Source organism: Artemia sp. Qi Xiang Cuo, chromosome 17, assembly GCF_049724085.1.
Source record: "Artemia sp. Qi Xiang Cuo chromosome 17, ASM4972408v1, whole genome shotgun sequence".
Classification (NCBI taxonomy): domain Eukaryota; kingdom Metazoa; phylum Arthropoda; class Branchiopoda; order Anostraca; family Artemiidae; genus Artemia; species Artemia sp. Qi Xiang Cuo.
Genome location: NC_142810.1, coordinates 27168523 through 27189887, shown reverse-complemented (window position 1 = coordinate 27189887; position 21365 = coordinate 27168523). Strand labels below are relative to the sequence as shown.

Genomic DNA, 21365 nt, shown 5'->3' with positions numbered 1-21365 from the left:
TCAAATGAGCCCCTTTTGTTTTTTCTATGACAACGCCTTCTATAAAAGCCTTATATACCCCTGGATATAACTTAAAACCCTTGCCCTGAGGGTTGTTGGGGAGTGTCCTCCTCGAAAATGTATTTTCTATCTGGAAATCAACTACGCTGAACAAAATGGCTATCTCAAAATTTCATTTGGATGTGTTTACGAGAATAATGGACGTGGGGCAGGGGCTAGTTCCCATCCAATCGCTTTCGACTATTAAGAAAGGCACTAGCCCTTTGAATTTCCAATCAAATGAGCCCCTTTTAAAGTTTCTGTGACAAAGCTGTCTATAAAAACCTTATATACCCCAGGATATAACTTAAAACCCTTGCCCTGAGGGTTGTTGGGGAGTGTCCTCCTCAAAAACGTATTTTCTATCTGGAAATCAACTACGCTGAACAAAATGGCTATCTCAAAATTTTAATTGGATGTATTTGGGGGAATGATGGGTGTGTGTGGGGGGGGGGGGGGGGCTAGTTGCCCTCCAATCACTTTCGACTATTAAAAAGGGTACTAGCCCTTTGAATTTCCAATCGAATGAGCCTGTTTTGAAGTTTCTGCGACAAAGCCTTCTATAAAAACCTTATATGCCCCCAGGGCATAACTTAAAACCCTTGCCCTGAGGGTTGGGGGGGGGGGTATATCCTCCTCAAAAACATATATTCTATCTGGAAATCAACTACGCTGAACAAAATGGCTATCTCAAAATTTTGATTGGATTTGTTTGGGGGAATGATGGGCGTGGGGGGGGACTAGTTGCCCTCCAATCACTTTCGACTATTAAAAGCGGCACTAGCCACTCCCATATCCAATCGAATGAGCCCTTTTCGAAGTTTCTACGACGACTCCTTCGATACGAAGAGCCCGGGTATGGAGAAAAAAAACAAAAAAGCAAAACATTGTGCCCACATCGTTCTTTACTTAGGCAGTGCTAGCGCGGTGCCTATGAAAAGGTGGGCGTCAGAGGGGGGTTAGTTACCGTCCAATCACTTTCAACTACTAAAAAGGACACTAGCCCTTTGAATTTCCAATCAAATGGGCCTTTTTTTAAGTTTCTATGACAACACCTTCTATAAAAACCTTATATGCCCCCAGGGTATAACTTAAAAACCCTTGCCCCGAGGGTTGTGGGGGAGTATCGTCCTCAAAAAGATATTTTCTATCTGGAAAACAAAAACGCTGAACAAAATGGCTATCTCAAAATTTTGATTGGATGTGTTTGTGAGAATGATGGGTGTGGGGGGGGGGGGGCTAGTTGCCCTCCAATTACTTTCCACTATTAAAAAGGGCACTAGCCCTTTGAATTTCCAATCGAATGAGCCTTTTTTGAAATTTCTACGACAGCGCCTTCTATAAAAACCTTGAAAGCCCCCAGGGCAGAACTTAAAACCCTTGCCCTGAGGTTGTGGGGGAATGTCCTCCTCAAAAAGATATTTTCTATCTGTAAATCAACTACGTTGAACAAAATGGCTATCTCAAAATTTTGCTTTGATGTGGTTGGGGGAATGATGGGCGTGGGGGGGGTCTAGTTGCCCTCTAATCACTTTTGACTAATAAAAAGGGCACTAGCCACTCCAATTTCCAATCGAATGAGCTCTTTTCGAAATTTCTATGACAACTCCTTCGATACGAAGTGCCTGGGTACGGAGAAAAAGAAACCCAAACAACAACACATTGTGCCCACATCGTTCTTTACTTAGGCAGCGCTAGCGCGCTGCCTATGATATATGAAAACCTTTTTAAGAGTCAAAGTGATTTGAAGGAAATCTCCCCCCCCCCTCCCACGCTTATTATTTCACATAACAAATATCTAAACTAAGTTTTGAGACATCAATTTTTTCAGCATCGTTGAAAGGTTCAGTATTTATGCTTTACAATAGTTGTAGTAGCAGTAGCAGCATTAGTAGCAGAACACATAACATCCCCTTCAACATACGATGAAATTTTTAACTTAATACCATCAACCGGCCCTAAAACATTGCTGATAGGTCCTCTTGACACCCTGTATGGGCATAGCGTATTTTTATTTATTTCAATACAGTTACAATATTGCCCAAAATTTTCGCCTTTAGGTTTGTTAGTTGTAGTAGTAGCACCAGTAAATATAGTAGTAACAGTAGGAGTACAGTTAATAGTAGTAGCCTTAGCTTTAGTAGTAGTAGTAGTAGCAGTACTAGTGATAGTAGCAGTAGTTGTAGGAGTAGAAGCATTAGTATTATGATGCCAATATTTTCTTTCGGTTAGTTCAACATCCCCCACAACAAGCGTTGTAAATTTTGATTTTACACGGAACTATTCCTAAGATATTGCTGATATGCTCTTTTGACAACCTGCATACGGAAGGCAGGTTGTCATCCGTACAACAGAAATAATCTCTGAAAATTTCACCTTCATACCTTCATAGGTTGTGGATTTTGAGCTAGCCAGAAGAAACTGTATGTGTTCATTTAATGCTGCTTCTACGATTACTGTAACTAACGACACTAATGGCATCAATTTGAAACTTTTAGGGAACATTTAGGAGGAGTTTCAGTAAAACGAAAAACTTATATGCATGCTGGTATTCAAAGGGCATATAAGCACTATAGGGCGCATAAGGAAATAGGCAGCAATGTTCTATCATAGCTAGCATTGGCGCACATAAGGGAGTTTCGATTTTGGCTCACCGTACATGAATAATTAAAAAAAAATTGAATATTAATTTTACTTTTATTTGGTTAAATGGCTTTCTCGAAACCTGTTTAATTTTATTTACGAACGTTTTTATTAGTAAATATACGTAACTTACGAATTAACTTACGTGACGAACCTCTATATTCTTATATTTTTAATACGTATATTAGAGGGTTCGCCCCCTATTCAATACCTTGCTCTTTTTAAGCTAAAGTTCGAATTTTGTTCCAATTCTTTGAAAATGACCCCTTAATCACAAATACCGTTAATTAGAATAAATAGCTCTTATGAAAGTACTAAATAATCTTCGACAAAGAACGAGGTATTGACTAGGGGATGAACCCAATCATATACGTAATGTTTTCTGTCGTTTTAATTTTTTATGTTGCTCCTTACTTTCAGTTAAAAAACTTGTTTTTTTACATATTATTTCTTATCTATTTTTAAATAATGCTGGGAAATCCGGCGCCCCCTTCATAGCAATGTCCCTTCTCCCATGAAAACTTCCTTCATGATAAAATCCTCCCACATAACCCCCGACCCACTCACCCCCCCCCCCACTACTAGAAAAAATCCCCTCTGAAAACGTCTGTATACTTCCCAATAACCAATACTATATGTTAACATTGGGTAAAGTTCATAGCTTTCAGCCCTCCCCCCGAGGACTTTAGGGGATTAAGTCATCTTAAAAGACGTAGTTATTATATTTTCAACCATGCTGAACAAAATGGCTATCTCAAAATTTTGATCGGGTGACTTTGGGAAAAAAATGAGTGTGGGAGGGGGCCTAGTTGCCCTTCATTTTTTTTGGTCACTGAAAAAGGTCACTAGAACTTTTAATTTCCGTTCGAATGAGCCCTCTCACGATATTCTAGGACCACTGGGTCGATACGATCACCCCTGGAGAAAAAAACAAAAAAAAAACAAACAAACAATTAGACACGCATCCGTGATCACGATATTCTAGGACCGCTGGGTCGATAAGATCACCCCTGGGAAAAAAAAACAAAAAAAAACAAACAAACAAACAAATAAACACGCATCCGTGATCATTCTTCTGAAAAAAAAAATGCAAAATTCCACATTTTTGTAGATAGGAGCTTGAAACCTCCGCAGTAGGGTTCTCTGATACGCTGAATATGATGGTGTGATTTTCATTAGGGTTCTAAAAATTTTAGGGGGTCTTTTCTCCTTTTTTCGAAAATCAGCCAAATTTTCTCAGGCACGTAAATTTTGATAGGGAGAACTGAACTTGATGAAACTTATATATTTGAAATCAGCATTAAAATTTGATTCTTTTGATGTATCTATTGGTATCAAAATTCCGTTTTCTACAGTTTCGGTTACCATTGAGCCGGGTCGCTCCTTACTTACAGTTCTATACCACGAACTGTTTGAAAACCAGAAATATTGAAACTATTATTTTCTTTTTCTTTGAAAAAGACTATGTCAATATAAAACGAACCGAAATTAAAATAAAAACTTTTCCCACAAAATAAATTTCAAAGAAAAAGTCAAGAATTCCATTAAACCAAAAATGAACAAAAACAGAATCAAATAATCTACCAAGCATACAACTACCACAAATCAGTATCAATAAATAAATAGAACCCAAAACGAATTGAAATTAAAATAAATAACAGAGTAAAGCTCAAAACGAGCAAAAATTAATAGGAGTTGGGCTCAAAACCCCTATGCTTTCAATAAGCCAGAATATAACTTGTACTTTACTAAAAAATTCTTTTAAATGTTTTCACTTTTATAACTTTAAGAAATCTAAAATTAATTAAGATTTTAAGGAATAAATATCAGCAGATGTACATTGAACTGACAATGTACATTTTTTCATTAAATTCATTTGAATTTTTTTCAGTAAAGTACAAATTATATTTCGGCTTTTGGAAAGTACAGGGGTTTTGAACCCTACTCATATTAATTTCTGCTCGTTTTGAGTTTGACTCTGTTATTTATTTTAATTTTTGTTCGTTTGGGTTTCAATTATTTGTTGATACTGATTTGGGGTAGTTGTATGCTTGGTAGATTATTTAATTCTGATTTTGTTCATTTTTGGTTGAATAGAGTTCTTTACTTTTTTTGAAAAACCCATTTTGCGGAAAAAGTTTTTTTTAATTAATACCATCAAAGGATAGGACCTTCCCTCAAGCTCATCTATCAACAGAATCAAACGCCTACTCATATTATATAAAACTGAGGACCAAAGGTGTTTGATAACGCAGGCGCTTCTCAATTATTAACCTGAGAGTGAAAAATTTGGTCGACACATCATCTACCTTTTTTAAAACCATACTGTTCTGCATTTTATGACTTTGTGTACAGCATCTCTCAGTCCAAAAAGTGTCATATTACTAAGTAATTTCCTACATACATAGACCAGACTAATGCCTCCATAATTACCAGATTTATTCTTATCACCTTTATTATACAGTAGTAGCAAATTACTTAGTAATATGCTACCCCTGTAGCATATTAAGGTTTTCGTAAATTAAGGTTTTCCCAAAATCGCTTGGCACTTCCCCTTTTTCTAAAATTATGTTCATAGTCTTCACTAACTTATTTTCTAACCTTAAAGTTTCTCAAATGATCCTCATTGGATGTTGTACTTTTATGTAAAACAATATTTGAAATTTTCGCAATTTGAAACATTGTGGTTGTGCAAAACATTGATTTTAAAAGCCAGTTACAATTTTAAAATAAAATTTACCGTTATGTAGATGTTTAAGGTGATTTCGAAGATAGTTAAAGTCATGGCCTCTATTGTGCTATTTGAGGGGTTATATTTCAAATTTCAAATTCATTTACTTCAAAAACAAGACAGCTCTTTTGGGCAAAGCCCAAATATGATGTCTCTTATTCATAATTAGCAAAATAAAGTTGTCTGATAAAACTTTGTCAGGATAATAAAATTATTGAGAATTATTGAGAAATATTGAGAGATTGAGAATAAAATTATCTGATAAAACTTCGTCAGGATAAAATAAACTAAACAATAAAAACACTAGAGATCATTATAATATTTAACAAAGCTTGACACAAAGCTATTACTGTAGCGCATGGTGTTACAGTGGACTGGGGTTAGTTTCGGAACCTTCAGAGCCACTTCCCTGGGGGGACGAGATCTTATAGGGACAAAAGGTGGGGAAACGAATGATCGGTAGATGGGATGTTGAAGGAGGGAGGAGCCAAATCTTTGGCATAATTTTTCTCGGCGGGAAGAAAGGGATTCAAGTTTAAATTCCTTGAGGCAAAAGGAGTAATGTAGAGGGGAACCACCATTAATGATTTGCAGTGATCTCTTCTGAACTCGTTCTATTTTATCAATTTCATCCTGGGTAAGGGCAAAGTGCCAAACCGGACAAGCATATTCAACTAAGGGGTGGATGAAAGTGTGAAATATTGTTTTCAGCTTGTCCTTAGGAACTCGAAATTTTTTCAATGTTTTAAGCATTTGGATTGCGCCGTTAGCTTTTTTTTTACAATTGTCTTTGTATTCTCCCGCCATGAGAGGTCAGAAGAAATCACCACACCAAGTAAAGTTATTTTATGGCTTATTAGCTTGGAAGCAATAGGAGGTTCGAAAGTCAGTAGAGTATTCTGAAGAAAAGAAAATGTTGTGACCAAGGCTTTGTCTTTATTCACGACCATATTTAGTTCCTCTGCCTATGACGTAACTTGGTTGAGAAACCAGCAGCATTGGTCTTTGAATCCTTATATACGATTTCCGTTAAGGACAAGTCGTCAACGTATTTCCATCTGTCCCCCAGCTTAGCAGCAATATCATTTATCATGAGGAGGAAGCCCAGCGGTCCGATCACAGTTCCTTGTGGAATTCCAGAAAAAACTAGTAGAGAAGTGGAAAATTGGTCTTTATGCTTCACAATTTGCTCACTATTTGTTAAGAAGCTCTTGATGATTTTAATAATAAAGCTGGGTATATTTTTTCCGCCATTTTTTGTAAAAGGATTTTGTGATCAACAAGGTCAAATGCTTTTCTGAAATCAATTGCAATTAAATTTATCCATTTTCCAGGTTCATCCAGGTGTTTTAAAATAAAATCAATTAAATTAACGAGGTAATGAATTGTCAAACACTTAGGGATGTTACCAAATTGCTTTCGATCAGTGACTAAAAATATCAAAAGATATTTTTTCAGCCATGCGGCAACAAAGCTTTCGTATATTCTGCTAAAAACTGACGTAACTGTGATCGGCCGGACACCAGAGAAATCATTAGCTGCTCCTTTCTTTGGAATGGGAGTAATAAACCCTTTCTTCCGTTTCTTTGGAAAATATCCTGTTTTTGTTATAGTATTGAAAATTATTTGAAGGGGAAATGATAATTCTTTAGCAAATGCTTCAATGAGAGCAACTGGAATGTCAAAAGGGGCAACAGAAGTTCTTTTTAACGAAGAGAGTTTACGGATTATAATTGCCGATGAAATATCAGCAATTAAATTATTATCTGAAGGAGTAGTTAAATTTACTGGAGGATACTCGGGTGGAAGAGGGGGGTAAGACTGAACAATTGTAGCCAAATGGGCATTTAAACCATTCGCGGTTTTCTCTAGAGGCTTCTCCTTCATGAAGTCAACTGGTTGAGAACTTTTGTCAGTCAGACTTTTTATTTTACTGAAAAACTGCGACGGTTTGGACTCCAAAAGATGGTCAACTTCATTTTCATAGTAATTTGCGTGTGCCTTTTTGATTTTCCATGTTATTTGGTTTGCCAACTGTTTTGCTTGGTTTACTTGACCTTTTCGTATTAGGTGCAATTTATGTTTTATCAGTTGCTTTATTTTTGAATTTACGTATGGTTTATCACTAGAACAGAATTTAGTCTTACGTTCGGGAAAGCACTCGAGAAATTTTGAATTTACCTTATTATGGAATTCTTCTACTTGGGAATCCAAGTCTTTAGCTGAAGAGACCACGACCCAGTTTTCTCCCGTTATCCAGTCACCAAATTGCAGCAGACCATGGTCAGTGATCGGCCTTGAAGAAACTTCGGTTACTGAATATTTAATTTTTACTTTTTCTAAGGGGTTCCACTGTAACATATAATGATAACTTCCACCAAGTGGTGCTAGTTTACTTGGATTCTGGTAATATTCCGAAAGATTTGTCAGGATTACATCCAGAGAAGTATTCCCCTTAGTTGTTAGACCTTGCAAGGGGAGATAAGGGTATTTTTTAGGCCTTTCGGATAAACATATTGTTTCAAAATTAAATCTTTAGTATGCATTGGACCTTAACGCCCAGTTTCACTTCTTTGATGAGTTTCAATTAAAAAAAAAATGATTTTCTTGTATTGTTTTTAGGAAATAGTGTATATTAGAGAACGGCTACAGGTGTGACCCCCCCTCAAGATTCTCATAAAAGGGAAAAGGGGTGTTTGTATGCAAACCCTTAACAGGGAAAACGTCACTGTCAGGGTAGTGATAGTAGCAATGCTCGAATTTAATCAGAAAAGGTTTTTGTTTATCCAGACCACACAGGCAAAAATAAGGATCTAGAAGATCAATAGAAACTTAGTTCGGCATGGAAATAACATATCCGAGCAACTACTTTTGGGAAATATTATGTATGACTACAAGGTTAAAATTTGATTTTAGCCCCTGATTTGTATAAAGATCTTCATTTAGGACGAATTTCTGGCCGGTTCCAGATGTTTATGGTGCTAAAAACAGTCATAAATTCCGAAAAAAACCTACATCTTTTTTCGACTGGAATAGTATGTTGACTTGACTTGACTTATGTCCCATCCATCCTGGAAGGTCGTTTTAGGGCCTCTTCTTTAACCAGTTCATTGATATATCTCCTGTAAGTGCTTCTGTTGTCGGCCAGGCGGCAGAGTTGTGGCAGGTTGTAGAGTGAGAAGTTTTCTTTCCATCTCTTCGGAGGGCGACCTCTGGGGCGAGAACCGTGTACTCGTCCATCGAAGGTTATCTACGGGAGAAGAGTGCTAGCAATGCGTTGGTTATGTCCAAGCCATTTGAGTTGTTGAAGTTTTATTTTGTCCAGTATTGTAAATTTGACTTTCAGATTATGGAGAAGCTTGGAGTTGGAGATTCTGTCGTGGTAGGTGATACCAGCGATGCGTCGTAGGGATTTGGTTTCAAAAGCAGCTAGGCGGTTTTAGCTAGGTCTGTTTTAAGCGTCCAGGATTCGCAGGCATAGATGGCGATCGGAATAATGAGGGAGTAGAAGAGTCTCGTTTTGAGAGTTGTTGTTAAGTTCTTATTCCTCTAGATGGGCATTAGGGCTTTAAACTGGAGTTCCCAAGTGTCAGGCGTATCTCGATGTCTTTGAGTTGGTTGTTATCAGAAGTAATGAAGCTCCCTAGGTATGTGAAGTCTTCAAACCACTCAATGGTATCTCCACCAAGCTGAAGGCTGAGATTTACCTGTGAATCGAACTTGCGTGAGCAAAGCATGGCTTTCGTTTTTGAGGTGTTGATGGCCATCCCGAAGAGGTTGGTGGACGAGTGAATGCTGTTAGCCTGAGATTGTAGATCTTGAAGGGACTCGGCTATTAGGTCTATGTCATCAGCATATGCAGATGATATAGAACATGATACGAGCTTCTTATACATGTCTTTGATCAGCGAGATCAGGTAGGATGGGGTGCCAAAGTGAAGAAGGATATGCCATAGACCTTCTCTCCATATCCAATCGAAAGCTTGTTTAAAGTCTCTGAAAAGGTTGTAGATGCTGCGGTCAAGTTTGCTATACCTTTCCTTGATCTGCGAACAGTGAATATCTGATCAATTGTTGATCTATTAGGTCGGAAGCCGGCTTGGTATTCCGAAATGACCATTGAGGAAATGGCTCGTATAGGCCCAAGTATGACTCTTGTGGGGATTTTTGCTGCGTTGCTGGTAAGACTTATTGAGCGGTAGTTGTCGCAGACAGCTTTAGAGAATTTTTTATGCAGGGGGATTATCATGGCTTTGCACCAGGGTGAGGGGAATTGACATTTTTCCCAAGCAGCTGTTGCAATTTTAAGGTAAAGGTCAAGGAGTGGTTTGCAGTTTACTTTCAGTAGTTCAGGCTGGATTCCATCGGGGCGGGCAACTTTGTTTGTTCTTAAGTCTTTGATAGCTGTTTCTATTTCAGAGTGAAGAGGGGGAGGACTTGGATCTATATGGGTTATGGGAAAAGTGTCGAGAATTGTTGTCTGGGTGGATGTCCAGATTCATTTTATTTTTAAAATGGTTTTTCCATCGAGAGCAGATTCCGTCTGTGGATTGTATTTGGTTTCCATGTTCGTCGGGAAGGGAACAGGCTTTGATGTACTTCTTTTTGGCCAATTCATGCACTCTTCTATACATGTAGTGGGGGTCTCCTTTCTTGAAGGCCGGTTTACTTTGATCACACATTTCTTAAATAAAAGCACGATGAGCACGTCTGATGGTTTTCTCAACAGCTCGTTTGAGTTGCTTGTATCGGTCCCTACTTTCTTTATCTTGCTTGTTCGTGAGTTGGCACTTTTCGTAACAGAGGGAGATGATCTCGTCTGTTATCCAAGGTTTTTGAATGTTTTTTTGGGTACCCAGTGTGGAATGAGTGACATCACATATGATATTTGTACTTCTAGTCACCAGTTTGTCAATATCTTCCTTAGACAGGATAGGTGGAGAGTTCGACGTGAGCTCCAAAATTTTTTCGGATAGAATGGTGATATAGGTCATACGTGTGTTCTCGTCTTTCAGTAGATCTACTCGAAATTCGGGGGTTTTCTTCGACAAATTTAATGCTTTTTTAAGTCTTGTTTTGAACCTAGACATGACAAGCGAGTGGTCGCTGTCAAAGTCACCATCAGCTAGCGTGACTGTGTTTAGGACGGACGTTTTCCAACGTCTAGAAACGAGGGTGTAGTCTATTAAGTTTTTATTTTTTCCATCCGGTGAGGTCCAGGATGTCTTACGGTGAGGTCTGTGCTTGAACAGTGTGTTTGTAATGACTAAATCGCTGTCTCTGCAGATTTCGATAAAGGGGTTCTCCTCTTCTGTTCTTTTTTCCATTTCCAAATTTGCCCATTCGTGTCCTGTGTGGTTGTTTCCAACGATGGCATTGAAGTCGCCAATGACAAAGATTATGTCCTTCTTAGGGACAAAATCAACTAGACTTTGAAGCTGGAGATAAAAGTTTTCAGACTCTTCGTCGTCTCTGCTGGAATCCGGAGCGTATACTTGGATAATTGTTGGTGGGTGAACCTTTCAGGCGGATCATAATGATTCGTTACGTGAGGGGGGTTAAGGAGATTAAGGATTTCCTGGCTTTATTAGACAGTAGGAAACCTACGCCTTGTTGATGTTTCCCATCATTACGTCCCGGAAGTAGAAGGAAAACATCTCCATGTTTCTCTTCACCAGTGACTGGAAGATGGGTTTCGGTGAGACCGATAACGTCCCAGCTGTACCGTGTTATCTCTTTTAGGAGTAGGTCTAGTTTTCCTTGTTTAGCGAGGGTTCTAGTGTTGATGGTACCTATTGACAAAGTTATTTTTGGAGAAACAATGGCCTCCAGGGTTGGAGTTGTCAACGTATATATATTCGCGCGATTCACGGTTGTCGAGTCGTCGGCTGCCCCGGACGCAGTAGCTCTTAACGCATTATCGTCGGTTACCCCGGATGCGGTAGCACTGGTTCTCATATTTGATCTCTTATTCATATTCATCATTAAAGTTAAAGAAGGGGTTTCTTGGCTGGCTTCGGACAGTGGTAAGCCACTCCTCTCTGTCCCTAGCAGGGGCCGACTGTATCTATTACCGATAGTGCGCCCTTTTGGTGTCCTGCAACACCAGCAATTTAACCCATTGCTGGGGGAAGATTTGTGACTGAAGGGACGTTTCCATACGCCGATGGGCCCTGCCCAGTGCACATTAGAGGGGTCATCCTCCTCCTCCGTCTGAATTTAAGGCTCCCAGACGAGGGTGCTCCAGGTATGTTTCAAGACCCCCAGAGACTCGGTCCTCCCTCGGTCCGCACCTCACTACCCATGAGGTACCCTACATATCTGCAGGGCGTTCCCATATCCACCACCTGGGGACGCTCTGAGTGGCCTGGGGGAGGCCTTTACTGAGAACTCAGTAGTTCCTTCAAGTCCTGTGGAAGCATATGTACTCCATTGAAGGGAAAAGAAAAACTAGGGTTTTGGAAAAAGAAAGTGAAATTAAATGTGTGATTCAATATTTTTCTAGATAGCACTGTATTTTGTCGACGATCTGCGTGTTGAGCTTCGCGCAAAACGTAGGAAAAAACTTGGGACGTGGTATAATTTTTTATTGTTTGCTACAGTTTTCGGATGAATTGTGGAAATTGTTCTTTTGATGTGTTAACAACACCCTTTCAGGGTTGCCACCGGTGATACTTTAGTGTCACTTTTTTTTAAATGGCACTTTTCGGGACGCCTGACACTATTAGGACACTTTTTAGCAAAAGTGGCACTTTTTTTTGCTAAGTAGCACTAATTTACAAAAAACGGATTTTTTCAGACAAAAAACCGGAAGAAAAACTGTCAATGTAGATATGTATGGATATCCTTTTTCTGTCAGTTAAGATTCTTATCTTAACTCCGCACGCGGCAATTATTGGATGCAAGAATCTTTCTGTGCGGTGAAAAACGTAAATTTGTTTGTCTCTATCTGTGTTTCAGAAATTTTTATATTCTTTTTCTTATCACTGATAAGCGAAGATCACCCACTGATCTTCGGTACGAAATACTTGGCAATGAAGAGAACAGAGAAAGACATTTAACTGCAATGTGGTGGAGAAGCCTTCAATTGTTTTCAGTTGTTTAGTTCAACTATTTTGTGTTGTTGCAATAATTTGTAGGCTCATAGACGATAAGTCAGTCAAGCGGTTTGCAATTCTTGAGTGGGTGCGAATTCAATTTTTATGTTTTATTAGTTGAGGGTTGACTACAATTCAAAGAAGAAAAGAGCAAGAAAAGCTAAGAGTGTATGTTTGCGCCACTATGTTAATAGCTGTTACTATGTTAACCAATCACTGGGCCAGTGACTGCTTAACTTTACTCGTCTTTTCATCGATTTCCGTGACTGGAGTTCTTGAAGCCCAGTGACTGAAAAGCTCACTGGCGACATCACACAACGACTCAGCAACGCAAAAACATCCACTGAGCTCACTGGTGTCCCACAAGAATATCTAGTGACCTCTTCAGTGACGCAAAAATGCGCTCTAGCATTTCCGTTCATATTTTTCATATTTTTTCTTTGAACTCTTGGCAATGGACAAATGAACAGTCATACATAACCATCATACTAAAAACAAAATTGATACCAAAACTTCCGTTATCTGAAATCCTATGCATCATTAGCAAAATCACAATCTAATTTCACTTTTTTTCTTACTTAAATTTATGTTACATCATTACATAAATTGAATTTGGACGCACTTCCTCCTTTTAGTTATTTCATTCCCACTAATTTTGGATTATAAATGAGCTTTCACGTTGATACTCTAAATTCTCGTTTTTTACTATAAGGGTGCTTTCATATTGATACTTAAAATACTAATTGACTGTTCCTATGCCCTAGTCCCTGGAGGCATCGTAAAGCAAAATTTACTGGGAGTTGCGAGAGTTCTCGTGAAACTCATTCTATTCAGATTGTGATAAACAGATTAGAAGATATAGCTGTCTTATTGTTTTTCCATTACTACTACTAACAACTCACCGCAGCACCAAGTCGCCTGAGGCCAACACAGCTACGCACGTTCCTCCTCCATCCCAATCTTTTCAAAGCCCCCCTTTTTACACCCCACCATGAAGTTCCCATTTCCTTTAAATCTTTCTTTATGACGTCCTCATACCCCTAACGAGGAAGACCTGCTTTCCGTTTAGACCTAGATGGTTGGCCGAAAAGAACAATCTTCGGCAATCTGTCCTAGGCCTTGTCTTCGGCAATATGTCCTGTCCTTCGGCCCTAGAGAGTGGTATTGAACCACATTTTTCATATAGCCTATTGTTTGAAATACAGTCAGTCAGCCGGGTACCCAGAACAATCCTTAAGCAATTTCTCTGGAAAACATCTAGCAAATCTTCATCTGCTTTTCGGACTGCCCATGCTTCAGAGCCATATTTGACCACTTTCACCTTTGTAGCTTCTAATATTCGAATCTTGGTTTGCAGACTTATCTTCCTATTCTTCCAAACTTTTTTTAACTGTAAAAAAACACCCTGAGCCTCGGCTATTCTACTTTTTACATCTTCACTGCTCCCACCATCTTTACTAATAATAATACCAAGGTATGTGAAACTGTCCACCTGATCAATCTTTTCATTACCTAACTTCACCTTTTCATCTTCACTTATTCCTAGCCTTAGTGACTTAGTCTTGTTAACATTAATTTTCAAACCTGTTCTAGTACCCTCAACTCGAAAAACCTCTAACACTTTATTCATTTTGTTCACACTGTCATCTCGGATGCTTAAATCATCAACATAATCTAAGTCCAGGAGGCTTTTTCCTCCCCATTCGATTCCGTGGTCTCTCATTGCCTTTCCTGTGCTCCTTAAGACAAAGTCCTTCAAAATAATCCATACAAAGGGGGATAGAACACAACCCTGCTTAACTTCTGATTTAATACGAAACCAACTACTAACCTCATTTCCTACCTTAACCGCAACTGTGTTATTCTCGTACATAGTACTAATCACTCTAGTGTATTTTTCTGGTATACCACACAAGGACAAAACCTTTACCAAAGCTCTTCTATCAACAGAAATGAACGCTTGCTCATAATCTATGAGACTGAGGACCAAAGGTGTTTGAAAACTCAGCCACTTCTCAATTATTAACCTAAGGGTGAAAATTTGGTCGACACATCCTCTACCTTTTCTAAAGCCACACAGTTCTTCTCTTAAAACTTTGTCTACGGCATCTCTCACTCAGTATCGTATCGCCAAATAAATTATTTGAAAGAGTTAGTGTCTGAACCACTATTAATTGGGTTTATCATAGGGTCATCAATAGCTACGATATCTTCAGCATTTTCGGAGAAAAGAAAAGTTTCAAGCACCTGAATACACTGTAATAATCCAGAAAAGCTGGAAAAGCTGGATGAAAAACACTCAATGTAGACGAGTACTGCTGTCCCTTTTTTTCCGTTTTCTCAAAAGAAAAAAAAAACTGAAGGTTTTTCCCCTTTTCTTTTTCCGTTCCTTTTTCACGCTATGAACAAAGACTGCTCAGAAAAAAAGAGAAGTAAGTACTCTGTGGGACGAGTTCCCATTTTACACAGTAAGCATCATTTGCGTTTGAGCGGGGTTTTTTAGGAGGGGGGCTGGACAATTGACAAGAGTGGAAGTGCTGCGCAAAGCCGGAAATCAGCACCGACTATGTAAAATAAAAATTTCTTTTTTATCGTTGATAGATGGCAATAGATTCGACATTTCATGTTGGAGAATTTAAAGATGCGGGAAACCACGCGAGGGTGATCCCAAGTGGATTGACCAATATTTCCAATTAGAAAATATTGTTGATATGAGTGCGAGCGACGCGAAGCGTCGCGAGCGATAATTTTTTTGAAAATGACTCTTTTTATACAAAATTGACACTATTTTGCCACCCAAAGTGGCACCAAAAAAATATGCCGAGTGGCAACCCTGCACCCTTTGCGCTGGTATTCAAAATGGTAAAGTGAGACACATTTTCTTCAATGGGTTGATACTAGATTTAATTCATCAGTTCTGTGTTTATAAAAGCAACTAGTTTAAATTACTTTAATACTACAGCAATTAAAAATCTTCAGAAGAAAACTCAACTGTAGCCTGACAAGATAAATGTAGGCCACAACTAGCAAAAACTCTAGACTATTTGGAAAGTCTTGGTTAAGCAGCATGTCTAGCAATCCCATGTCTAGAGACCTGTCTAGCCAGAATCCAATGTCTAGGCAACAACTGTTCACAAGTAAAATTTGGTGCTTAGCTAGACATGCTAGACAAGGCACTTGGCTAGACATTGAGTTCTAGACTGTAGAACTCAATGTCTAGGATTTTCAATTACAACCAATCAGAATGTGTCAAGTTCCACTATTTTCATCATTTTTGTGGTCAATATATACCAAATCATATTATTGAGTTAGGACTAAAGTGAATACACCATTTGATGCCTTTTTTTTATGCTGATTATGAATATAATAAGCATTTCTTTCGGAAATGAACTTCAGCCCCCCCCCCTATATATGCCAATTCAGGGTTAGGTTTGGTTTTGCCTATATAGGGGGGGGGGGGCTGAAAAGGCATCAAATGGTGTATTCACTTTATTTGAAATTCAATAATATGATTTGGTATATATTGACCATTTTTGTTTACATTTGTAAACTGAAATTTAATTTTTGTTTTCTTATTAATTGTTTTTTTCATTTTAGGCAAATATACAACACCAGACATAATAATGAAGCACACTAAGGCAATTGTTTTGCTTATCACATCCATTAGCTTGTGACAGTAAAAATAGCAATTATAATATTTGAAAGTTTTGCCCACATAAGCTCTGTTGATTGGCTAGAAATAACAATTTGAAACTAATTTGTAGTTTTAGCTAAGCATCAAATTTTACATGTGAACAGTCATTGCCTAGACATTGGCTTCTGGCTAGACATGGGATTCTAGCTAGACACGCTTGTGAATGCTGCTTTAGGAAATTAAATGGCAGCCTGCTCTGACATTTCAACCCCTTTTAATTTTTGCTGGAATAATCTTAGACTGTATTCAAAGCTAAAGTAAGATACTATAATAGTAGGTTAATGAAATTCTTAATTTATAGTATGTAAATTTTTTTCTATTAATCAGGTTTTCATATTCTCTTCCATTATTATTGATATAAAGTGCATCAACTGTGAAAAAATAAAGGGTAAAATTCTACTTTAGCTACATTTGGCTATCTTGGAAATGGGTTATGTTAGGAAAATGAAACTTTCAGGGATGGGTCTACAGGCTAAAGTATTGGTAAATTTTTTGCAGTTCATATTATTGATTTACAAATAAAGTAAATCTTGGCACAATAATTTAGCTAGGATGAAAGTGAAAATGTCATTTGACGCCTTTTTTTATGCTCTTTGGGGGCCCCAAAGGTATTTTATATGAATTATGAAAGAGCATAAAAAGCATCAAATGTTGTTTTCACCTTTGTCCTAGCTAAATTATATGGTCCACTGCAAATTTAACTTGAACTTTATACTCCTACCCCCCTAGTGCCTGTGCAAATATATACCCTGAATTGTTGACAGCAAAGTTTTGAATTGCAAAATTTGGCACTATTTTTGTCAACAGCATTTGAAAAACTTGAGATGGTAGGAAAATGGTTTGAATTGATATAAATAAGTATTTTTGGAATGTATTACTCTTAAAAAACTTGTTTATAAACTAATGATATGTTTTTAACCACTTTTCAATAACTTAACTAGTGTTGATAACTTCTTTGTGTGGTTACAAAATGAAACATCTTTGGGCCCCTTTAAGGGCTCAAGGTGCAATTTGTGACAGAAGTAATTATAGTACTATGAAAGAGCATAAAAAAGGCATCCAATGATATTTTCACTTTCATCCTAGCTAAATTATTGTGCCACCTGCAAATTTACCCACTTTTGTATATTATGTATTATGAATAAACACTTCTTTCTGTAGGTATTTGTAAAGACAATTTTGATGCTGTTTAGAGTTGGTGCCAACACTACTTCTTCAAGTAAGGAGTTCTAGGCTTTAACTGCTCTAACTGATCAGAAAGAAGATCTCTGTCTAGTTGATGCTGTTTGTTTCTGGATTTTTGAAGAATGATCCCTAGTATAGACACTAGACTGACTACAGAAGAATTTGTTGAACTTGGCTCTATCTAGGTCCTTTCTTGATATGAAAATCTGGATCAGGTCCCCTCTTTTTCTTCTATAGTTTAGGCTTGGTAGCTTCATTTGTTTCAAGCACTGTTCATGTGACATTTCTTTTACTCCAGGGAGTTGCTTGGTGGCATGTCTCTGCACCTTTTCAATTTTGATAGTGTTGCCAATGTATGAGGGGCCCCAGACTATATTTCCATACTCAATGGTTGGTCACGCAAGGGCTTTGTAGAGTATGGTGAAGGTTTTAGTGTCTAAATGCCTGATTTGACCAGCCTGCTTGCCTCATTTGCAAAGAGATCAGTGTGTTAGTGGAATTTTAGCCCCAAGTCTATAAAGATCCCCCAGTCTCTTTCACAATCTGTGTGTGAAATGATTAAGATGGTGTTTGTTTTGCTAATGTGAGGGTGTTATCGATGTTTTTGGCTTGGGTCCAATCCTTAATGTCATGTACTTTTTAGCATTGAAGCTTAACCCTAGGCTCTCATCATTACTAGTCAACTTGTTAATGTTGCTCTGCACGAAGGTTATATCTTCTTGTTTTGCCACTGGCCTGAAAAGCTTTTTGTTATCTGTAAAGAGCTTGACATGGCTGGTGATACCTTCAGTTATGTTATTTATGTAGAGGATGAAGAGTAGTGGCCCTATTACAATCCTCTGGACAGTGCACTTGGTACACTAGCTTTTGATGACAATGTGTCTTCCAGTTTAACAATCTGGCTATGATCAAGTAGCAAGGAAGATATCCACAAAATCATCTGCTTGCTTATACCAAAGGTACAAAGTTGTGAGAGCAGGGTGCTACAGGGGACTTTGTCAAAAGCCTTTTCTACATCAAACAGAACCACCAGAATACTTGTACTGTTGGTCAATACAATACTGTTGTCCACTTCCAGGAGCCAAAACTTCCAGGAGCTGATTTGTGCAGTTGCTTCTTGGCAAGAAGCCAAACTGTTCTGCGCTAATCACTTGATTTTCAGATATAGAATTCATAATCTTGTTGCAGACTAATTTTCCCATTAATCTTGGAGAGCAAAGTTAGGCTTATTAGCCTGTAGTTGAAGGCACTGCATTTGTCTCCCTTCTTATGTATGGGCAAAATATTAGCTTTTTTCCATTTAGCTGGGACTATACCATGCTGTAGGGATGTATCAAACAGGTGTGTAAGTGGCTCTGCAAGTTCTTCAGCAGCAATCTTCAGCCACCTGGCTGCTATACCATTGGGTCCAGGTGATTTGTTTGGATATATTCCCCTGAGTACTTTGAGCACATAACCTTGCCCAACCTTGGTTTCCTTCATCTGGGGTCGATTTTTTGGACTTACAGGGCTGTAAGTAGTAGTGCTGGCTTCTGGGGATTTGGTATTGTATACTTAGCTGAAGAACTGGCTCAGTACTTCTGCTTTTTCAGCCAGGGTGATGGCTATATTGCCATTTTCTTGCTTCAGGTGAGGGATTCCATTTCTACCTGTGAGCTTTTTGTTGATGTTTCCAAAAAAATTTTGGGTTGGTTTTTGCCTTGCCAGCAACGTACTGTTCCTGCTCCTTTTCAACTTTTCTGGATTCACTGCAGACTTTATTGCTAGCTTGTCGGTATGCTTTTCCGTTCTCCTTGCTCCTGAATTTTTTTAACTTCTTTAACTTCCTTTGTTTAATGTTAATCAGTTGCTTCATATTGGGGTCTAATTTTGGTAGAGTTTTGGGGACTGTTTTCTCACTAGTGACTGAGCAGGAAGCAACTGATGTTTTGATGATGTCAGTGACTAGTTGTAGCTAATTGTTTACATCATCTCCAAGCCTCATGCTTTCCCAGTCTACCCTTTACATCATGCTCTTGTACTTAGCTGCATTTAACCTGGTTATGGTTTTCTTTGTATATTTGTTGGGCTTTGCAGAGTTTAGTGTAATCTCTACTGATGTGCTGCAGTTGTCACTTCTCCCTAAGGGTGCTGTGACTGCTATTTCAATAATTGTCTCTGGCTGGATGGTTAGGAACAAATCAAGAATACTTTCTTTTTGGCCTCTCTGGAACATGTTGGCTCTTGGATTAATTGTGACAGGTGGCACTCATTTAGCACATCTTTAAAGAGACGGGTGTCCACATCTGCAGCAGTCCATGTTAATTCTTGCTCTTTCCAAATATAATAATCATTTTTGTTGGAAATGAATTTCACCCCCACCCCTATATATACCAATTCAGGGTATATATTTGCACATTGGGGGGAGGGGGTAAATTTTATTTTTGATGTAAATGAGAAAAAAGTTTAAACTTTACCCCCCCCCCCCCCCCCCCTAATATGCAAATATATAACCTAAATTGGTATATATAGGAATGTGGGAGTAAAATTCCTTTCTGACAAAATGATTATTATATTTAGAAAGAGCATAAAAAAAGGCATTGAGTGGTATGTTTACTTGAGTTGTAAGTCAATAATACGAACTGTGAAAATTTTAAAAAAGTATTTCCTAGGGAGGTATTTTGAAGTACCTACCTCCACTCTGGTAAATTTCTAGGTGGCACTATAATTTAGCTAAGATGAAAGTGAAAGCATAATTTGATGCCTTTTTTCAATACTTTTAGCAAGTTACAAACACAAATAACCTAGACTTGTTACAAAAGATATACAATTTATCAAGCAATGAGAAAGAACCAAACCAGAAATAGGCATACATATTATTAAGGTCTATAAGTTAACAGTTAATATATTTAGAAAGAGTGCTAGATAAATTTGTAGCTGACAATATAATTTAGCTAGGATCAGTGTTGGTACTAGCCAAAATGCTTGGGGGAGGGAAGCTAGAGATTTTACCAACTGGCGGGATAACCACAAGTTGGTAAAAACGCTGCATTTACCAACCAAGATTTAGATTTCAGTTCATACCATGTCCCTGTTTGAATGCTATTTCTTTAACCAAATGGAAAATTGTGGCACCATCTGTAAAATCATGGCAGGAGTCAGTAAAACTGCTGTGTTTACCAACCAAGTTTAAATTTTTTTTAGATAATGTGTTAACATTCTTGTGGTCTTTATTGAACTGAACAAAGAATTTTAGCAGTGTTGGAAAAATTGTGGCACTTTGCACCACAATTTTACCAACTTATTTTTTTTTTTACCAAGTGATCAAAAACATTGGGGGGCATCCCCCTTCCCCGTATGTGACGGGCCTGGCAAGGATGAAAGCGAATAATCTCTTGATGCATTTTTTATCCTCTTTCTTTATTCAGTAATTGGTTTTTGGGAAAAATATCCTTAAAGACCTTAATGAGGCCCCAAAGGGTGAAACAGCCAACGCTAATGAAAAGTTTAAAAACGTGTTTAAAAAAAACTGTCTAGTGAGAAAAAATTGCCATTAGCTCTTCAAGGATTATTGATCAGTGTTGGAATGTAATTATGTCTCTGTTACTTTAAACATCGATTTTCTTGCTGTGGGCCAACTTTTTAAATATCATTACTAAGGAGGAAACAAAGGGTATGCTGAACTCTAGTTTACTTAGCAAGTAGAAATTAGGGAATTATTAAATTTTAGAACACAAATGTGATACCATTCCGCTGCATAAATCCTAAATGCTAAAACCAAAATTCCAAACAGAAATGGCTAGTAAAAGTAGATGGCACTACTTTCTAAGATGAAACTTTTTTTCAATGCCAATAACTAGTATAGACAAAAAAAAGAAAATGAAGTATAACAAAGACAACAAGATAGTTTTCAGCCTGTAAAACAAGAAAAAAAAAGTTGCTTCTTCTTGGAGTCTCTCCACATTGACCATAGAAGTTGCTTCTTCTTGGAGTCTCT

The 21365-nt window shown here is 38.0% G+C and overlaps 1 protein-coding gene across 1 annotated transcript; it reads right to left on the bottom strand.

Annotated features, from left to right (window-relative positions):
- Window positions 1–10098: 10098 nt before the first annotated feature.
- LOC148942062 (uncharacterized) lies at window positions 10099–18564 on the bottom strand. Its single transcript, XM_089103225.1, has 2 exons — window positions 18428–18564; window positions 10099–10888 (listed from the first exon to the last, which is right to left on the bottom strand). Exons 1-2 carry the CDS (start codon window positions 18562–18564, stop codon window positions 10099–10101), a joined length of 927 nt encoding a protein of 308 aa, XP_088959351.1.
- Between the last annotated feature and the right edge of the window lie 2801 nt (window positions 18565–21365).